General features: G+C 41.2%; 1 protein-coding gene across 1 annotated transcript in view; it reads right to left on the bottom strand.

Annotated features, from left to right (window-relative positions):
* Window positions 1-1940: 1940 nt before the first annotated feature.
* The window catches only part of col12a1b (collagen, type XII, alpha 1b), a 148033-nt gene continuing 129708 nt past the window's right edge, over window positions 1941-20265 (bottom strand). The window contains exons 65-77 of the mRNA XM_013910747.1: window positions 18732-18818; window positions 15772-15825; window positions 15362-15457; window positions 14316-14369; window positions 11051-11104; window positions 10895-10948; window positions 10640-10711; window positions 10519-10554; window positions 9224-9290; window positions 8927-9112; window positions 8013-8081; window positions 5199-5369; window positions 1941-2904 (exon numbers count right to left, since the gene is read on the bottom strand). Of these exons, the coding sequence (XP_013766201.1) occupies window positions 2780-2904; window positions 5199-5369; window positions 8013-8081; window positions 8927-9112; window positions 9224-9290; window positions 10519-10554; window positions 10640-10711; window positions 10895-10948; window positions 11051-11104; window positions 14316-14369; window positions 15362-15457; window positions 15772-15825; window positions 18732-18818 (1125 nt within the window). The 3' untranslated portion in view covers window positions 1941-2779. The remainder of the gene's footprint in view (window positions 2905-5198; window positions 5370-8012; window positions 8082-8926; window positions 9113-9223; window positions 9291-10518; window positions 10555-10639; window positions 10712-10894; window positions 10949-11050; window positions 11105-14315; window positions 14370-15361; window positions 15458-15771; window positions 15826-18731; window positions 18819-20265) is intronic.

Raw genomic sequence — 20265 nt, 5'->3', positions numbered from 1 at the left:
AGATAATTAGTACCTCTCACTCGTGTGCTTGGCTATTAAGCTTCATGTTTGTGGCAATGATTCAGGGGGAAAATATCTGAGGAGAAAATCGCAGTGAATAAATCAAGGAAGTGAAGTTAGCTGATTCTCAAACGCTCCTGGCTTCGGGGTTGTAAAAAGAGTGTTCAAAGAAGCTGAAGAGAACAGCGCTTTATGACACTTTCCCCAATTTCCTGATTGCTATATTCTTGTCTGCTTTTCCAAGTTTCCACTCAAAGATGGAGGTCTTTGCCCTGAGGGAGATGAAACAGCTGGATTATTGGCTCCATCCCAGGCTGCTGATTCTGTTTTTTAAAAGCTTTCTGCTGAAACCAGGTCTGAGTCCCTATTGGAGCTTCAAGTTTGTACAAACAGCAACAGTTAAGCTGCACATGTTCGTCTGGGGCTCATGGACAATTCAAGTAGAGGAGAATTTTGACTAACTAATAAGGGAATTTGTAAATTTGGAACCATTAAGCAGGCTATAGTCTAAACTCCCCAGATTCCCTTCTAATTAGCCCAGAAGGTCATAAATCAAGCCAGGCGCACACAGTTTTCTGGGACGTGCTAATTTCACCAGGTGTAGTGTCTTATGAATGGCCGTAATGTACTAAGACAATGAGTGGAGGCAAACTCATCAGAAAGAAATCTAGGCCAACTACTAAGAAACTTGAAGCATTTGCTCTAGGTACAAAGCCTTTTAAGACCTTTACAGTATCCTGAAGTTGGCATTACCCCTTTTGGTAAGCTGTGTCTTATTTTAGTTTTTGTTGTAGTTAGTATAAACACTGCTCTAGAACTTACCCCCAACGTATATCAAAACAGCACTTGATCCAGGTCCTAGAGTTGATCCTTGTCTACTCACTACTGGTACCCTTAAGGTTAATCACATGATCCTTGAGTCAATCCCAATATGGATAATTTTTTAAAAGTCTGCTAGATTTGCCTTCAATTGTCCAACTGGCGCTGTTCCACATGACTGAGATGCCCTTTTAATATTTGATCGAGAGAGTGTAGTTAAATAGCCTGATGGTCAACCTCATTCCACTTTGAGACATTGAAACCAGTGCCTTTGCAGTTCTTGGTGGCATTTTCCAGTCTGGCCTGGCTAGAGAATATTTCACTTATTTACACTTTTGGAGCAGTACTTGTAGTATCAAAAGGCAGCTAATGTCAAAGTCCATGTATAGTCGGCCCAAGTGGTTCTAGCTGCTCTAACAAATCGCCAATCTTCAATTGCTCATCTAGTGCTGTTCCTAATAGCCCATGTGCCCTTCAAGTTAATCTGCCAAATCTCCCAAACTCGTTACCAAGTAACTTAGTAAAAGCAATCCACTTTGCTGTGATGTAAAGCTTAACCCTTTAGTTTAGCTCCTTGGCCTCACAAGTAACTTCACACTCTTTCCTACCCCTTAATTAGTCCAAATGCTCAAGTGAACCTATTAAACCCACTTGCTTTCCAAAAGGTGCAAATTGATCCAAGTAATTGTATTAGCCCAAGTATCAGTGCAGAAACCCATTTTTTGTTCCTCTTACATAATGTCTACTTCTGCTAAGTCAAAGAGGCTTTTCCTTAAGTTAGCCCAGGTACCACTAATTATCGTGTCCCATTTGGCATAGGCACTGCTGCTTTACGCCACCACTGTGTATCAAAAGTGCACCAAGGTCACTTAAGTGAATCAAAGCCCTTATTTACTCAGCCCAAGTAATCCTAACCCTTCTACCACATTGTACACTTTTGGTTGTTCAAAATGTTCCTTGAATCAGTCCAAGGACTAACTCTTCTGTTAGATGCTTCGGTTAGAGCATAAACAACTTAGGATAGTAGTTGGTGGCCAAGGTATCCTTCAAGTCAGTGTACAATAGGAAACCCAGTCCTGCTTGTTAAGAACTCAACCCAAGTCTGCTTTGGTGTGATCTGAACTTGCTTTATTTTGGCTTCTGTCCTTTAACATGAAATGAACACACCAAAGTGGATTTTCAGTAGTTTTATTGAAAAATGCCTCTTCTGTTTTCAGAAATAAATAAGAAAATAAGGCTGTGGAATTCACAATCTGCAGTTAAAACATGAAGCAGCAAGACCATTTCCATAGTCTTGCATGCAGGTTTTGACCGCATTTGATACGATGACAATGACGATGACAAATATTCTGATTAAAACAAGATGAAATGTAGTGAACATGTACTAAATATACACCACAGACATGCAATTCCACCTTTGGTAAAAATTATCTGTGACAGAATAAAGGAAAACTGATAAATATAAAGATACAAAATGAAAGCGGTGTTTAACTGAACCTCCTAAAAGATGAACTGAATGAGAAAGGTTATACTGAACATACTGGATGAAGTGTGAAAGCAAAACAATAAACATTTCATATGTGATGTCCTGACACTGAACATTTTCCTTCCTGCTGTACTATTGCTAGCCTTGTTACCATGAGTGCACTGTTGAACACTGCTAGTCAATACAAACTCAATGCAAATATGTTACAAGCAAAAAGACAAATGGAAAAGGAAAGCTCACAGGTTTTTGTAGTTTGTTTTTTGTCTATTTTAAAATTGTGCCAGTCACCCCCGAACATCATCAGTCTAAACCCTTCGCCTGACACAAAAAAGAATATTCACATAGATTTTTAGGCACTGAAATGTATTACCCAATAAATTTGAGGTGTCAAACCCCATTTTTATTTATAATTTCATGAACGAACACAGGTTAAGGTGAAGAAAATTAAACGGATAAAGAAAACGCTACTTGTCTTTATGATGTTAGCCTGCTGGTTGTCTTTCTTGGTAGTGATCTCTTTTGACGCTGGTTTTGCAACTCGCCGTCCTCCTCGGGGAACTGGACTACTTGGGTGTCAGGTTCAGATGGGTATTGGCCTGCTTGGAGATAGCATTTGGGCCAATTGGCAAAGTAAGTTGGCACATTTTCTCTTGATTTTTCTCAACATGCACAAGAAGAACTGGTTAAAAGTTGTGTTTCTTTCTGATTCCACCTAAACCACTGACACAGCTAGTTAGTAAACAGCAGGGGTGTGGCCAGTATTGGTGGGGGGGTCATAGGTGGCTTGTGTGACACAGAGGGGGAAATGGTTATCACCAATACAGCTACACAGCAACAAACTGGTTTGAGTTGTTTGTCTTATCATCGTAGTGTAATTTATTCATTCTTTAGAGGGGAGGGCTCAATAGTGAAGGTTTGCCAGTATTTATCTTGGTAAACCAATAAATTTGCAGGCGAAATGAACGTTACTTCAAAAATAGCAGTCTGTATGTAGTCTGCACTACAAAAAAACCTTTGAGACTGTTTTTATCACTTAAACATGGCCCAGGTCACCCAAGGCACCCTTTGGGCACGCCCCTGCTATACATTTCAGTGCATTCATATTCTCCTTTTGTGTTGTTAGAATTTCAGGTGTTAGTCTGATAACCACAAGCATTACCAGCAATCAATTCCATCACATACATTCACAAAATGCAACAAAACATGAGATCATCAACCACCCGACTAGAAAGAATTTGTGAAAGCTTTGTTAGTATTTTAAACCAGATGTAGTTTGGGTGGGGTTTCTTTGTTGTTGTTGGGGTTTTTTTTGTTTTTTTTGGGGGGGGGGACATGAAAACATGAAGTGGTGAATCTAAGCCTGCAGGGTCACACGTGTAGGACAGACCAGCATGACCCCGAGCAGTTTAAAATGGCTACAAGCACAGGGGTGGGAAGACTTAAAATTTAAAAAAAAAAACAACAACCAAAAAACAATAAAAATAAAACGTTCTGTCGGCGTTTGAGCAAGCAGCAGGTTTGTTTTGCAAGGCACAAGCTTTAAAACTACAGATGTTAAGACTAAATTTAGTGGACTTGATTCAAATATCATTTACAAGGCACAAATTAGTTTATTTACATGTCACATGGAGAGAAATGCTGTTAACAGAGTTGCTGCTGCTGCTGTGGGTGGTGATGCTGAGGTGGCTGCACTGGTTTCTCTGGTACAAGTCCACCTTTGTTAGTATTTGTTTTGGCTTGTCGGTGGTGTTGTTTGCTGCATGCTCCTCCACTGAACAAGGCTTCTTTGTTTGGTCTTTGGCTTCAAGATGCAAACAGGCCACTAAAGAGGTCGGTGCCATCACCGCTGCTGCTGGTGTTTTGCTCTACTGTCTGTGAGTCGTTAGTACTCGTTCCCTCTTTGTTGTTGGGATGTTTTCAGCACAGTTTGTTAATTGTTTCCTTTGGTGGTTATCCCTTTAAACAGCTTTAGAGCATATGAGTGATTCAGTTACAGGACTTTTTTATTTTGTGTTTTCAGATGGTCAGTGAAAGCAGCACAGGCGGTATAAAAAGTCTACTATGGTGAACCTGAAACGGGCCAAAGAGGATGGAAGGTGTCAGTCAGGTCAGCAGAAGACAGCAAATCAATAATCTCTATGTGCTTATTAGTTGACTACAAGTTTCACACATGCACTAATCCCCCCACAACAGAGTGCTCAGACATTTTGGGAAGTGCATTTTCTCCCTTTTTATAAACCAGAGTCAGGGAGTATTGGCCCAGCTTAGAATAAAGACTGGAAGCAGATTTAAGCAGTTGAGGTGGTTTGAAGTAATTGCTTCACATCAAGCTCAGTCTTCTGTTTCCAGACTACTAGATGTCCTTTTCCCCAACGATACTTCTCAGCTCATCTTGAGGACTCCCGAGGAATTCCCAGGCCAGGTGAGAGATAGAATCTCTCCAACGGGCTCTAGTCTACTCCAGGGTTTCTGCCCAGTTGAATGTGCCCAGGAGGCATCTTTAGCATCTTTAACTGGCTCCTTTTGACACAAAGGGGCAGCTCAGACTCCCTCTTTTGGAGGAAACTTATTTCAACCTATTTTTTTCTATTGCTTTTATAAATTACTTTCTATCTTATACCTTTTTTGCTGTTTTAATCTACAGAGATTTCTGAGTTATCGCAAAGCATGCATTGGCTTTGCAGGTATCATTTTATACCATGCCCTGTCAGAATCCATCAGCCTAACCCTTGAGTTTCTGTTTTCAGTGTTATTCTAAAGTCATCACATCCCAGACTCATGAACAGGAAAGTGCATCTCCCAAAATGTTGGCGTGTTCTTTTACTGTTGCATTTAATCCCAGATTGCCAAACAGAACTAATGTCTCTGATCACAGACAGGATGCTTTACATACCTATGTATCCCTGCCCATTGTAAGGAATACCGACACACTGAGAGGAATCGCAGTATCCAGGAGGTCCAGGAGGCCCACGGACTCCGGCGTATCCTGGACGTCCAGGAGGTCCGCGAGATCCAGCAGGGCCTGAAGGGCCTGGGGGTCCGGTCCTGCTCTCTCCTGATGGACCTGATGTGTTTAATTAAAAAAAAAAAAAAAAAAAAAAGGTTATCATGATCAGTAGCATTTCAAAGAGGGAGGAAACCCATGTGTGTTCAACTGTCAGTGTTACCAGACTGCAATCACAGCAGGCTGAAGTTTATGGAATCATATTTATTTCATCATATGTGCGAGAGCAAAAAACATAATACCAGCAAATAATTCAGTTTCACTTGCGAAATTAAATTCCTCGTGCGTAAATTCAGCAACGCGCAGCCGCGCACACGCGTGTGTCAGCTTTACACACGCTGCTACAGTTTCACGCTGTCACTGGTAGCTCTGCACTCTGAGAGAAATCCTGCTCATTTGACTGTCTGGAGGAGGAGCCCAAATAAGGACAGGGTCCTAATGTAATTGGACACTTCAGGTTACTGCATTAAACTCAGTTACACTGTGGCAGTGACAGAAACGCTATTTTAAACTGCATTTGATCTGAAAAATAAAGTTTTCTGAAGTAATTATTAACAGTTATTTAGGCAAGTTCTGAAGCCTCTGCACAGAGCAGACTCGTGCATGCACGAAGGCTTCTTTGTGCATATGAAATGAAATTTGCTTTGCCTTGTTATGATATAAATATAATTCCATAATAGCCAATCGCCACATGACTTTTGACATGAGGTGGAATAGAGTTATCTAACTCAGCTTCACACGCTCCCATCCTGCATGGATAATAGGTTACAGTTACAGCTCTGCGGCAGTCCTGATTAGGCCACAAGCCAGAATGATAACCAAGGATAACGGTCTCTAAATAAGAACTGTTGCTGGACGCCAATAATTAACGTGGTACAGACCAAGAACAGCCTTACATATAAGATAACTGGGGTCATAGCCAGGTTGGGGATAGATGATGGTTGGAGTGATTTTTAAGGTGATTTTTAGCTTATTTCATTAATACATGGAATGAATTTTATCCTGACGTTCAGATTATTTGCACTCTTCCTCGCTATACTTCCATGACATGGCTTTAGACACAAATGTGCGTGTAGTCACAAATTTGTGCTTGAACTGCTTCCCTTTTAGAAATAAATGTCCATCATCTCAAAACGATACCAAAACAGGAGCAGGTCTATCATCTTTTTCCCCCCTCTGGGTCTGTTTATTACTAAAAAAAAAAAAAACTGCATTAAGGGGATTCACTTCAACTTCATCTGCAGCCCCCACCCCAGTGTTGCAGATATTGGAGATCACACAGGGGGATAATGGGATATCTGCAAATGGTCACCAAACCCTACATTCAAACTACATGGATAAATCACATCAGCATAATGCAGCATGGACAAAGGTGGTAGCAACATGTCTTTTATTTTTATAAACTTTGCCTCAAAGGAAGGGCGGGACTGATTCTCCAGTAAAAGCAACGTTTATAAAAATAAAAAGATGAAACTGTTCAAATGGTGCAGATCAAAGGCCGGCTGCGTTTTCATTTTCTCAGATGTGAACGCTTTCATGAAGTGCGTTTTGCTTTGAGCCAGCGTGTTTCTGAGAGTCAGAATTTTTAAAAGCCTTCCATGTGCTTTTATACCATTAGAACTAATAAAAACTACAGTTACACTCTTGTATTTGATGTAAACAGAGATGAGAACATTTTATGATATTGTTGTTAGACTACTGCGACTCAACGCAGCTGGAAACAAAATTAATTGAAAAGGTGTCGAGCTGCTGCTGACTGTCCCGGGCATGGAATGAAATGATGTAAACTATGATGGGGGAAAAAGAAGTAGGATGTGCTGATCCTCCCCTCCCCTCTGAATTTTGTCTAGACTTGGACAGAAAAAGATTGGAAAGTTTCCTGCCCGACTGTCTCCTCGTCGTCCTCGGCATGTCCTCCAGGCTGACTCACTGCTCTCCTCTCCCTCCTCGACTCTAACTGCTTCTGTCTGACAGCTGGGACCGTCACAAAGCGGCAGGGTTGCAGTCGTGGAGGATGGAGTGCGATTACATAAGCAGTTGCTGGTGAAACTGCTTTTTTCAGGACCAAAGTTTGTGTTTTTCTTTAACAATGCTGCACCACCACCTGGCTAAATCACTACTTTAAAGGGCAACTAAGCACAGTTTTAAGGAGCAAGAAGACATGGTTAACTGAGACAAATTCAAACCTCTCAGTGAAATATACTCATAGGAGACGGGACGGGGGGTATCTTGCTGTCAAATATGTGTCAACATGTCACAACACTGGTGCCAGAGACTAACAGGAATGGCAGCAAACAAAGCTTTCAGCATTTGAATCAGCCGGCATCTTTGAGTGGGTGGGGGTGGGGTGTGAATAAGGTGAGACACTCAATAAGATGAGTGACAAAGGCAGGTAAAAATCAAGGTTTACATCATCAAGGTAGATCGTTATATGCAAAGGCTCCATTTCCATCATCTTGGCTCAAACATTGAGTGTGTTTGGGTTTTTAGTGGCAAATGTGACGAGACAATAGTTCTGTTTTGCTGAAACATAAATTATTTATCTTTTTTAAGCCTTACAAATCTGTAGGGGCAGTTCAGATGATGGTTTCATCAACGATGATAAATTATGGACTTAGGAATCAGCTTTGCCTGTTAACTTTAGCTGTCAGCGATCTCACCAACATTTTAAGTATTTTTGGTGTCTTGCTAAAGAATGTGTACCTGGAGGTCCCCTCGGTCCTTTCGCTCCAACTACTGAAGTTCCTCGATCGCCTTTCTCTCCTGGGGGACCTGAAGGGGGGGAAAGTCAAGTATCATTAGGCTGGGAGCTCGGAGGTCTCAATCCTGTAAGTTGCAGAATAAAATAAGACATTTTTTCTGTCTCCCTTTACATAAGAGCTCCTACTTAAAAGCTCCTCCCTGTGGTAGAACTTGGCTTTGGAACATTTTTTTTGCCTCTTCTGAAATATGTTTCCTGAATTTTTGTTACATAAAGTGAGACAGGAAAGTGAGACTTCAGAAAGGGGTCCTTAATGAGCAGAAGGTGAGGGTGCAATGCAAATACATTTAATTTCTGATTCTGCCCGGCAACATCTTCAGTAGTTATTCTGTTTTCTTTAATAAGACTGAACACAGGGATGAATGCACTAGCAGCCATGTTCATGATCATTTAGATCGGAGTTTTCTAAGTTTTGTTGACCGAGTGCCAGTGCCAGTAGTTTATCTGGATAAATGAAACATGCAGTGTGCATTGGCCAATCTCCCTAGATTACAATTTGCTGTTTGTGGATCAAAAAATCTCGTCAAATGAGAATTTTAAAAAAAGATGTAAAAAAGTGTCTCTGGGTCAATAGAAGTACTTTTTTCACTGCAGTATTTTTACATTTTGGCATCAGCAGCTTTATTTGATTCGATCTGGACTGAAATTCAGATTAACGATGATGCCAGGCCTTTCTAGCATTCTGTGATGGTTTGGTGCGTCTTAGGTAAACGTTCTGCAGAGTAAATAATCACTTTGCTGCCTTCTGTGCTCCCATTTTAGAAATCATTTGACTTCATGTTTATTTTTCTAACTCCATTTGTTCATGATGTCAGCCTCTCCTGCCGTGCAGCAACTTCTCAGGGGTGGCTCGTACCTCTCTCTCCCTGCTGGCCGGGCAATCCGGAACTTCCGGGGAATCCGTTCCTTCCTGTGGCGCCCGGCTCTCCACGGGGTCCCTGATTGCCAGGAGGTCCAGGAGGGCCCGGAGGGCCTGGGTTATTGTTGCGGTACATGTTGCTGGGGATTTGATTCAATAACGAGTTGACCCGAGTCATTTGTTCTGCAACAGCAGGGTGAAGAGAAAGCAAGAACATTACAAACCACATCGTGAAAGCCAAGAGGCAGAGATTTCTAAATCCATGTCAGGAGGGGGAAAATGTGTTCTACGTACCTTGGACTAACTGTCCGCAAACCTGTCTGGCAATGGATCGCATCATGTTCTGAGGAGCAAAGTCGCCCTGGGTGCAGACAGGCAGGATTTAAAATTGGAAAACAGTGAAGAAAGGAATAGAATAGTTCTTTATTGTCATTGTGCACAGACTTTATATGAGTCAGAAAATGTTTCTCTGAAACTTTTCATTGAAACGTGGCTCAATCAGGATTTTCGTGACCACCTGCTGCTTTTGCACTAAGGAGCATTTGCAACAGCTATAATGACCCCCACCTTTATCTCAAAGGTTGAGGCTATAGAGACCAAACAGCAGTCTAGCAGGGGAAGAGCTGTCGAAAGTCCAAAGTCCTGGCCAAAAGGTTTGCAGAGTTGGGAGCTCTAACAGAAGCTGGCTACTCGTTTTTCTCCAGGTGGTTCAGTGAATTCGTCCCACATGAAGCTTTGGATTGTCCATGCCAAGTTCTACTTTAACATCCTAGGAGAACCTATTGCACAAACAAACTCAACAGTGGTGCGATGCAAATGGGTCCTCCATTATGGAGAATATGGGGTGCACTAATATGAATATCTCCATTCGTTCCCTGCTACTTTGCTCTTCAAAAAAATTGAAATTCAAGTTGAAGGTCGGCAAACTGAAGCGGATCCAACATGCACTACAGATGGTGCTTGACGTCCTGACAGAACAGGACTTCCAGGAAGTGTTCCCAGTGTTGGAAGCATGGCAGCTCTGGACAAGATTACTACTTCGAGGATGGCATCCAATTTCTGTGTGTATATTTTTGGTTTCTGTTGAATGTTCTCCCTTAGACGCCTCAGAGCATTTCAACACCTCAGCACTGATGCAATCTAATGAATGTCCAAAAAGACTAGATTCCTCGTCTCTCTCTGAACCTGAAGTTAAAATTGTCTATGTTGAAATCGGGCTTCAGACTAAAATTTAGAATGGCAGCCGCACTGGATGCCAGATGAACATGCACATGAAGACAATCCAGGAGCAGACACATTTAAAATGGTACAGTTTCTTTCATGGACTTTTTGGTCACACGTTGTACATCAGGAAAATACTCCAAACAACTCGTAATGCTAAGTGATACGTTCCCAGCATTTCCTACTGTTTGCCCCATTTGTCATTTCTCAAGTCACTTATATGTAAATGTATTATTAGAAATTTCCTGAAACGTGAAACTGCACAGGGAATCTAGCCTCTTGTTTTCATCAGCTTGTTGTTGACATGTTGTAGGATATTTTTAATATAATCACTTGTGGACAAAAACATTTGATGTAGGTTTACTCACTCTCTCTCCCTTGTCTCCCTTTGGACCATTGGGACCCTAGAACCAGAGAAATAAAACTGTTAAGAACTATTCAGGCCCAACGTGCTGCTCAATTAACACACAACCCTGCCAGCAAACTTACAGGAGGACCAGAGTCTCCAGGATTTCCTGGTTTTCCTGTGGTACCTGGTACTCCAGGAGATCCTGGAGGTCCCTGCAAGGAAAAAGAGAAGGGTAAGAAAAATATCGATGAGTGGGAAAGAGGACAAAGATGACTCTTGGGAAATATGCCTGCAAAGGTAGTAGAAAGCTCTTTGGAAAGGCAATTAAATGCCTCAATTGTTCACGTGGTTTGCAGCTCTGAGGTGTGCATGTGTCAAACCATTAGAAGTCTTACCATGGGCCCTGGGGCTCCTCTAGGTCCAGCTGGGCCTTCCTTTCCTTGAGGGCCCTGGAAATATAAGATAATGACTAAAACCCTAAAGCCATACAGTTCATCTTTAAAGAATTCAGACCGCATGGATGCCATTAAAAACAGCCTGGCTATACTCACCCTCACTCCGGCGGGTCCCATTGGGCCAACAGGACCAGGAGGACCACGAGAACCCTGCAAACATGAGAAGACCCCTCAGAAAAAAGTATTTTATGCTCATCATCTGTAACAGAAAGTCCACCTTTCCTCTGATTGACCAACTCGAGCTGGTTTGTTTCAGCGTCGTGCCGGACAGTAAACGTCTTTTTCTTTTTTCCCCCCGTGCTCATTTGCTCAGAAACTCTGCTCACTATTTTTATTGTCTCTGGTCTTTGATGCCTTGGCATAAGATTTACAAGGAACATAATATATTCCAGAACCGTTTTATTGGCCATTATAAACCAGGACCGCATGGTCTGTAACTCATTAAATGCATGTTGCTATAGCATCTGCTCCAACATGGTCACCTGCAGCCTCGTTGCTCCAATACGGTCCACGTGGAGTTTGTTTTACTGGCATAAAGAGCTGATTAATCAGTCTTACTCATGAGTCTGAAGCTCTGCATGAACACTGCGGGTGAAGGGTTGAAGGTTTAATTCCCAATTGTGCATGCTGTTCCAGTGCAACAACACTTTGAGCAGGGCAGTAAATTGTTCCAGTCCTTTAACTAGTTGAGCTGACTGGAAGAAATAAATTATTGAATAAAGGATTTGAAGTAGGTAGCACTAATTACTCTTGTTTTTCCATCTAATTCATTGTCTTTTTGGAAATTCTATACAAACACTGAATTAGTTGAAATAAAATAAGTAAGCAAGGGCTTTTAAATAAAGTGGTCATCAACTCTGACACACACACACAGAAAACATACCATATGTGTTGCACACTTTTTTAAAGAAATATGGATGTTAAATGTGAACATGGTGGCAAAACGTTGCCTACTGTTACCAAGTTTTTGAAGGTGACCCAGAGTTTATTAAAACTCTCAGATGAGTTTTCAGTGACAAACCTAACAAATGTTTACCAGAAATTATCTAAAAAAAAAAAAAAAGACACTTTAATCTGTTATTTCAAGGCCAAGTTCAACCTTGGACATGAAGCTCTGATTTCCAACCAAGAGCAGCAACTGTGAATTTTTGACATGATTTCATTCCCAACACTTGTCACATCCCAACACTTGCTCAAGACCCATTGGCACTGCATTTAAATGTTCCTGGTACCATTTAGCCTCATCTATCAAAATTTACAGTTAGGCCCATTCGCAACACTTAATCATAACCTTTTTGTGAGTAAAAATAAAGCAGTGTCCAGCTGTTTCATAACCCTGTAAATACATCCCCTTCCTTTCTACACAAGTTGGTTGCATGTTCACACAAGACCAACTGCTTCTGGTGCTCAACATTACATCAAAGCACCAACACTAAGGAACATCTTATCTCAGAATAGTAACGGCTTTGATAAAACGGTAGATTTCGGTGTTTTGGCAAAGCGGTCATTTTTTTTAAAACTTGGATTGGATCGATTCTTCACCACTCTACCCAGGTTTGGATTCAGTTCTTATTAAACACAAGAAAAGACCTGTGCAGGTACACGTAGTCCCTGTGATCACAAAGCTCAAACATCAGTTTAATACTGGCTTCATTTTTAGTCTTGGATCTGTATGATGTCAAAGAATATGGTAATCTCACAGAAGCACCAACCAACCTTTTGTTTATGAGGGGTAGCCAATCAGATGGCCGTAATGGAGATGCGTTGATGACAGAGGATGATCCGAGTAGCTGCATTGAGGCCCAATATAAGCTAAATATGGATTATTCTGAACTGTGAATCATGTAAAGCTACTCTGGTAGGTCCAAGGATGAAAATAATGACTATAAGGGCGGGGAAACATAATAGGTCCACTTTATTTGATTTACAACACTGTTTTGAACAAAGCAACTAACAATTTTCCACCAGGTTTGTGCAGCCAAATCTCAATAGACCAAAAATAAATAAATCTGATGGTAATAATTTCCACATTGACAATTTGATGAGATTATCTTACTCCAATTTCAAGACAAGTAGAGAAAAACGTTTTTGTTTTGTTTTTTCTGTGTGTGCGTCTTTAAATTTTGGGGGTTCCAGTAGATAAGAAAACATAACGGATTACAGGGAATTTCAGAGCGGCTGACCCAAGGAGGTGATCATGCTACAAACTATTCACTATATGCCTATCATTTAGGGTAACTTTTTATCTAACTGTTCAGTGGGGGAAGAATATGTTTGTGATTAAGGCAGAAGGCAAGCATGGACGGATGGAGAGCCAAACATCCGTTCCAAGCTGCTGATTTCCTTGTTTTCTTTCAATCAGACTATAAACAAACTTTTGGTTTCCCCGAATTTCTACAACAGAGGAAGAGAGCATAAAGTTACCATGAAATAAACCACAATTATTCTTTAAATGATTGCTCCACTTTGTCTGAACCTTTATTTTTCCTGATATCTATTGGAAATAATTTGTCAACCATTGATTATCGTACAACCTTTTGCACGTTTTAGCTGTTAGCAGAACCTGCACTCAATTGGTTGATCACGCCTTTTCTGCAGCTCTGCTTCAAAAATGTTTTTGTGCAGTTTGACATGGAACCTTTAAGGTTGGAAGCTGCACTCTGTTTAAATTCTTCTGAAGTCTTTTAAAGGTCGAGCTTGAAGCTATAAACAAACACCATTCCACATTTAAGCCAGGAACACCTGAGCAGGTCAACCAAAATGAGGCCGAAGATGGCCTGGAGAAAACCGATTATAGGTTTTAGGCATTTCAGGGGCCTACCTGCTTATGGCTTCATCTTAACACAAGCACACCTTTGACCTCTGGTCAGTATCACCTTTCTTTACCTTCTGTCTGTTTGGCCTGGATTCTTCTTTTCAATTCAGCCTACACGAGAGATGCTTCCTTCCAGGAAGAAATGAAAGCACCATCTGATATCTGTAACTTAATATTTCACACAGACTGCTTTCACTTTCATGCCAACGAAGTTAAGGTGTCACGTCTGTCTTTAGGCAGCTCATGCGTTCCCAGATAAAACAGTTTTCAGTGAGAGGAGGATGTAGTGGCTGACCGCGGGTCGACACTTATCCAGCACTGTTAATCAAGGCGACTTGTTCTTGGCTTGAATGTGCGCAGAAACGTAATTTAAAAGTAATATTCAGAAACCTGCAGTGGAGGCACTGTTGGCCTCTTCTCTCTCTGAATTCTCCCCAGCTGGAAAAGCATCTGCGTGCAGCCAATGTGGCCGCGTGCCAGACCAGTAGTCAAAATGTGAATTATCCCCAGTTTCCTGCTTTCCAACACAAACTGATCTGCACTTACTTTCTGCCCAGGTAAGCCTGAATCACCGGGGTCTCCCTTTGGTCCAGGACGGCCCTGAAAACAGAAAGCAACATCATTAATGAATGGAGACGGTGACTCGGAGGGAGAGAACAATTAGAGATGGATCTGTGACTGATGTAGATGATAGCAATATTAACCAGATTAAGACTTGCTAAATAAATCAGAACTCAAATTTTATTTAATGATCCATGTCAGGTTTAGTCTATAAAACGTACATATAGCCAATATAACAATTGTTGGACTAGTTAATATCGTGGTGCTGCATTTTTGGGCCAACATAATGATTGTTTCTGGAACTAGAATTGACCATACTTAGAATAAACTCAAGCACATATGCCAAATGTGCTTTCCACAAATTCCACCCTGTACAGATGTTACAAGGAGCAAACCATGCTTAAAGACCAAAACCATTTTCATTGGCTATAAACTTACTAGTATTTTAAAGTTAACATGGTCATCAATAGGGACTGACTCCCCAGAGGACATTAGAGGAATTGCATTTTTTGGCACAGGCATTATAAATATTTAAACTACATTATGATTTATAGTTGCACAAGAGTTTTGAAGTTTGAAGGTAATGTAAAAAAAAAAGCATTAGCTGTATCTCCCAGCATCTGAAATCAAACCTACAGCCTCAATCGAGTGGATGTTTTAATCCATAAAACCTGTTTAATCCACTGTAACCTTTAATAATATCGTTAGATTAATTGAGTACTAAGCAGCAGAAACTGTCCAGTACTTTCCACAAACCTCTATTTCGTGGGACCTTTCTGGAAAGTGATCTCAGTTTAATCTGGGTACATCTAATCTCTGAGACGGAAATCCAAGCTGCGATTTATTAACATTCAGTGATACTGACGTTCGGGGGCTTCTTGGTATCGCTTATTTCCCTCACACATGAAAGAATGTGAGTCCTTGCCACAGATACTCCCCAGCTTGTAAATTCTCTTTATAATAAATCACCAAGTAATCCCCCCCACTCTGCTCTGTGTGTGTGTTGATGTCAGGTGTGTTTACAGACTTACAGCTTCTCCTGGAATCGACAGCCCGCTCGGTCCTTGAGGGCCGGGCAGACCCATGGGCCCAGGTGGTCCAATTTCTCCCCGCAGGCCCAACGGTCCCTGCAAAATACAGACAAGAGAAATATTTAAACATGGGAGGAATTTATTGTTGATATCTCTTGTCCCAGTTGAAGTGTACTACTGTTGAAATATTTGGAAAAGGCCGGCAGGAGACAAGGAATGCTAATAGAACTGAGCCTTCATATCAAGGACAAGGAGAGCACAAACACTCAATCAGTAAGTGGAATCAGATGTGCTTCTCAAAGCTCTTGCACTTGTACCATCTTTTATTTTCTTCAGCTTGCAAGAAAATGTGAAGCAGCAAGTGTTGAAGGGAAATGCGATAGAGAATTTTTTTTCCCCCAGGAACTTACAGCAGAACCGGGCTCTCCTCTTTCACCTCGGGGACCTTTGCTGCCGGGGGCACCCTGAAAAAAAAAAGATTTTCTAGTTAACACAACAAAGATAAGAAGGACACAAGAGATGCTCGAGGGGGAAATTAGTCTGAACATGCCACAAGGGAGCCAGTCTGGAAGAAAAGCCTGAGGACAAATGTGAAGCAGAGTAAGGCCTTACATGAATGCAGTCACGACCCACAGACACTAGCCCCTAACAGCCTGTGTGGGAGAACTGCTTCCTCCCGAAGGACAAGAGATAGTTGGAGTTATTCAGCAGTTAACACAGTGATTCAGAAAGCACAAAGCTCACTTATAAAAGCTGCAGGCGGCAGGAGAGCCCAGTCCCTCTCACCTGATCAGCTTTTACAACACTGCGTGAAGCCGGATTATTTTTTTCATCAAAGCTGAAATATTTTTAACTTGCAGAGTCTTTGCACTGTCTATGTACGCGTTTTGCATGCTCTAATGAGCGTTTGATTTCTAATTTTAGTATATTTTGAGATTATTTTTAATTACATTTCATTTCAGTTAGTTCCTGGGGAGAATTTTCTGATGTCTGTTTAGTTTTTTTGTTTTCATTAATTTCAATGTTGATTTTAGCCTTTTTAATTATCATTGTGGAGGAGGGCTTAAGTCAGAGGTAAGATTTAGAAAAATCTGGGCAGGATACAATTTTAAAAAACTTTTTGTGAAAGCAGTCAACTCAGTCTTGCAGACATCCAGACTCTCAAAAACATGTCCAATTTCCTTTATATTTGTATTTTATCTTAATTTTCCAAGTTCTCAAACTCTTTTAATTACTTTCATGTTTTTTTCTCAGAAGTCTAGTCTTTATTTTAGCTAAAGATAATAACAATAACCTTGGCCTGAATGCACAGTAGGCAATCATTAATGCTGTTGAAAGGGGGCATTTTAATCCAAACAATGAGCGTTGCCTTTTGAGAACCAATTCTGCTTTTCTTTATTTTCTGTCATTTTCAGACCTTTCATTTACGAGGGGCAGCCAGTCAGAAGAAAGTCGACTTGAAGGGAGAGGAGGCCCAGGATGAGATAAAGAAGGATTATTATTGAACTGTGAGTCATGCAAAGCTATTCTAATACCATCCAAGAATAAAAAATATATGGTTAAGAATTATTCTTTTCCACATCTCTTGTTTAATTCAATTCAATCAATCAATTCAATCTTTTTTCTCCTACATTACCCAACATGCATTGACAGCTCATTGAGGGTTCAGGTGGGGCTGTGTAACAGATTCCTGTGCAGCGTTGTGGGTTTTTGTTTGGTGATAGGAAACCATGTAAAACTGTATGTTTTTATTTTCATCTGAATCATGTTTAAATGTCAACGACAACTAATCTTTTGCAGATATGTAAATATTTCGTGACTTTGCAGATAAATGCACGAAGAACATTTCCTCCTGAGGTTCATTTAAAAACACCCCAAAAAAAAAAAAAGCCCCACACACATCTTGGCAGCTTTATGTTTATTTTCATGGTTTTTTCTGTTACTAATTAGCTTTATATAAACAAACTAGTTTCAGATTTCGTATTCAACGTTGATGTAAATGATGAATTTCCAGCCTTGTATAGTTTTAGCAGCATTTTCAGACCCTGCAGAAAAGCATTCTGTTTCAAGCCCTCAGTCCATTTATCGGGTGATTTAACGATGAGTATGTTCATCTTTTTTAAAGTGAAATCTATTTAAACTAAAAAGTATCTTCCCTGAGAAAAGTAATGCAGGGCTTGTATTCTGTAATGAAACACGTTTCCACAGTGGTTGTGCTACCATGTAACGCATAAGTCAAAGCTCTGGCTTTCCTGGTTATTTATGGCCACTTATGCGCTGTATGTTGTACGAGGGAGAATACCGCGTCCTGAAGCACATTAACCACAGGAAACCTCTTTGCAATGCCTCGTAAAATCTTTTAAGAGAGTGGAGAAAGTAAACTGTGGTGCCTGTCTGACAGCTGATGGATGAACCTACAGCAGCCGCCTCCTCCCTCTGACTGCTTGTACGTGAGGATAACAGCTGACGTTTCTCTATACATTCCTTTTTATTGCAGTACTCCCCACTTCCCTGCGCAGTCTGCAACTTTCATGAGTCTGAAACTGTAAAGGCCTCATACCATTCAGCATGAATATCAGTGAGTTCTGCTGAGATAAGGTGGTCCTGAGTCTGTAAAAAGCTGCCCTGAGTGAAAATTGTTTGAAGCAGTAAATGATAAATTTAAAAAAAATGTGCTTGAAATGTAATTTAAAAGTTAATTTAAATTAGAAACTGAGCACTGCTTTTACCATCATCATGTCTGCGTTAGAGGCTAACTGGGTGTAGCAAACCACCTTTAAGGATTTTATACGTGTAGCCATTTGTGAGTGTTTTTGCTAACTTCAGCAGGTGTCTCTAAATGTGTCTCTTTGCTCACATTATCCTCACAAATCCCTAAAGATTTCACAATAAAAGCATTATCTCTACTATATCTACCAAGCCACTTGATGCTGCCTTGCCCTCCTGACAGCTCTTTCCTCATCCTGCTATCCACCAAAGCTGATTGGACCACAGGACTGGGGCAGTGGTCCAATCAAACTGGAGCCCCAGAAACAGTACCTGCTTTTGAATGACCTTCCAATTCCTCCAGGCCCTGAGTTTCACAATCAGGGAGCTGACAAGTTATCGGCTGTCTGGTTCTTCATTTATAACTGATTGCACCGTAGAGACCTCACATGGCTCAGAGCTGCTGTTCCTATCTCTGATTTGTGTTTTCGTTAGGTAAGAAAGCTCAGGATTTAACTCTGGCCATCAAGATCAGTGTAGGACACCATCCACCTGTCCTACGCTCTCGATTTTATGCATTTCATTTGTGTACACTGGTTAACATTCACAGTTGTCTTTAGAATAGAAAAGAGCCCTACAAAAATGGATAACAGTTTGTTCTCACCACTGGTCCCTGAGGTCCTGGCGGCCCATTGGCCTCCGAGGTGCAGGTGCAGGCGTTAGGAAGAGACGGACACTTCATCTCATCTCTCTGTTTGTGAAAGAAGAAAACAATTTAACTGTCAAAATGATGGGAAAAATGCAAAGGTAAGGCACCGATTGCATTCATGCGAGGTCAAATAAAATTCCTTTTGAAATCGCTGCTGAACAGTCACACGACTCTCATTGCACAAAGACTCTGCACAGGATGTCTGCAGGTAAAAAGTCTTCCATGAGGTGGTGAGCAGAGCAAAAACTGTGCTGTGTGGCGCCCTGTGGTATCATTTATTGGTATCGGCTTCACCGACAAAGACAGTGAAAGTAAACTACAGCCTTCATGTAGTTCATATAAGCTTCTTATATGAACTTTCTGTTCATGAAGCTCTAAAATCCCATCAGTGTAAGGGAAGATACAGAGTTAGCATGGCCCATAGGACAACTGATAAGAAAAATCCTGTGTTGTGAGTATTTCTGAATAATGATGACATCCTTTCCTATTCACGCCAACTGGGAATGCTAACTATGATGTTCAGTTGCTTGGATTTAAAGCATTTGCTAAACACTCATCTTGGACCCAATGTGTGGATATTTCAGCTCACGCAGGACTTTCACATGGATGTGAAACTCCTCTTGTCTTGGTGGATATTTCCACCGAGTCCACGCAGATCGCCTCAGTTTGGATCATTTAACCAATCAAGCAGCTGTCCCTGCTCGGCAGCAATTTAGATAATAATCCGCTGGAGTTAAAGCACTTTTCAAAATGTTTTGGACATCCAGCTGCAGACATACTGCGCTCACACAAAGCTCCATTTGTTACTGCGTCTCTGGAGATCTCTGCTGGGACCGAAGTGAGAAACCATCACACTGAGAGAGGCCAGCCGCTTAACCACAGCCCGAGCTGTTCTTACTGTAGCTGCTGCTGTTGCCCACAGATTTTCACCCCACAAAGAGCTTGACAAACAACAGAAAGCATTTTCACAAACAACGTTTGGACCTGCCCTGGATGAATGAGATTCATATGTTCTCGAGTTCTCTACGGCCTAAAAATCAAGATCTCCAAACACTACTGTTGTTCCTCCTTCTCTTTCTGATCACCATCTAACTGTCCGCCATCAGAATGAGGCTAAGTGAGGGGCGGTCCCTTCCTGTTAAAAAAGGAATTCTTCCTCCCCACAGTCGTCAAGTGCTGCTCACAGTGGATCGTCTGTTGTTGTTGTTCTCTTGCTAATATTCGTGGGTCATCAGCATACAGTGTAAAACCATTTGAGAGGACTGATTTGTGAGTTGGTGCTCACTAAAGCATGCATTTGGAGTACGTGCAGAATGTGGTTTGGCACCGTCCTGCTGAAATTCATCAAGATTTTCTCCAAAGTCTTCTGCCATGTAGCATTAATGGTGCCTTCATAGATGTGCAAGTTACCTGTACTGTACCATACTTTGAACTTTGCTCAACAAGTTTTTGTCTCTTTAGTGGAGAGGATTATGTAGCATATATATAT

Source organism: Pundamilia nyererei, unplaced genomic scaffold (assembly GCF_000239375.1).
Source record: "Pundamilia nyererei isolate P.nyererei 1_Seehausen unplaced genomic scaffold, PunNye1.0 scaffold00048, whole genome shotgun sequence".
In the NCBI taxonomy this organism is placed as follows: domain Eukaryota; kingdom Metazoa; phylum Chordata; class Actinopteri; order Cichliformes; family Cichlidae; genus Pundamilia; species Pundamilia nyererei.
Note: the sequence above shows the minus strand (reverse complement) of the source record. Positions and strands in the feature narration are given on the sequence as shown.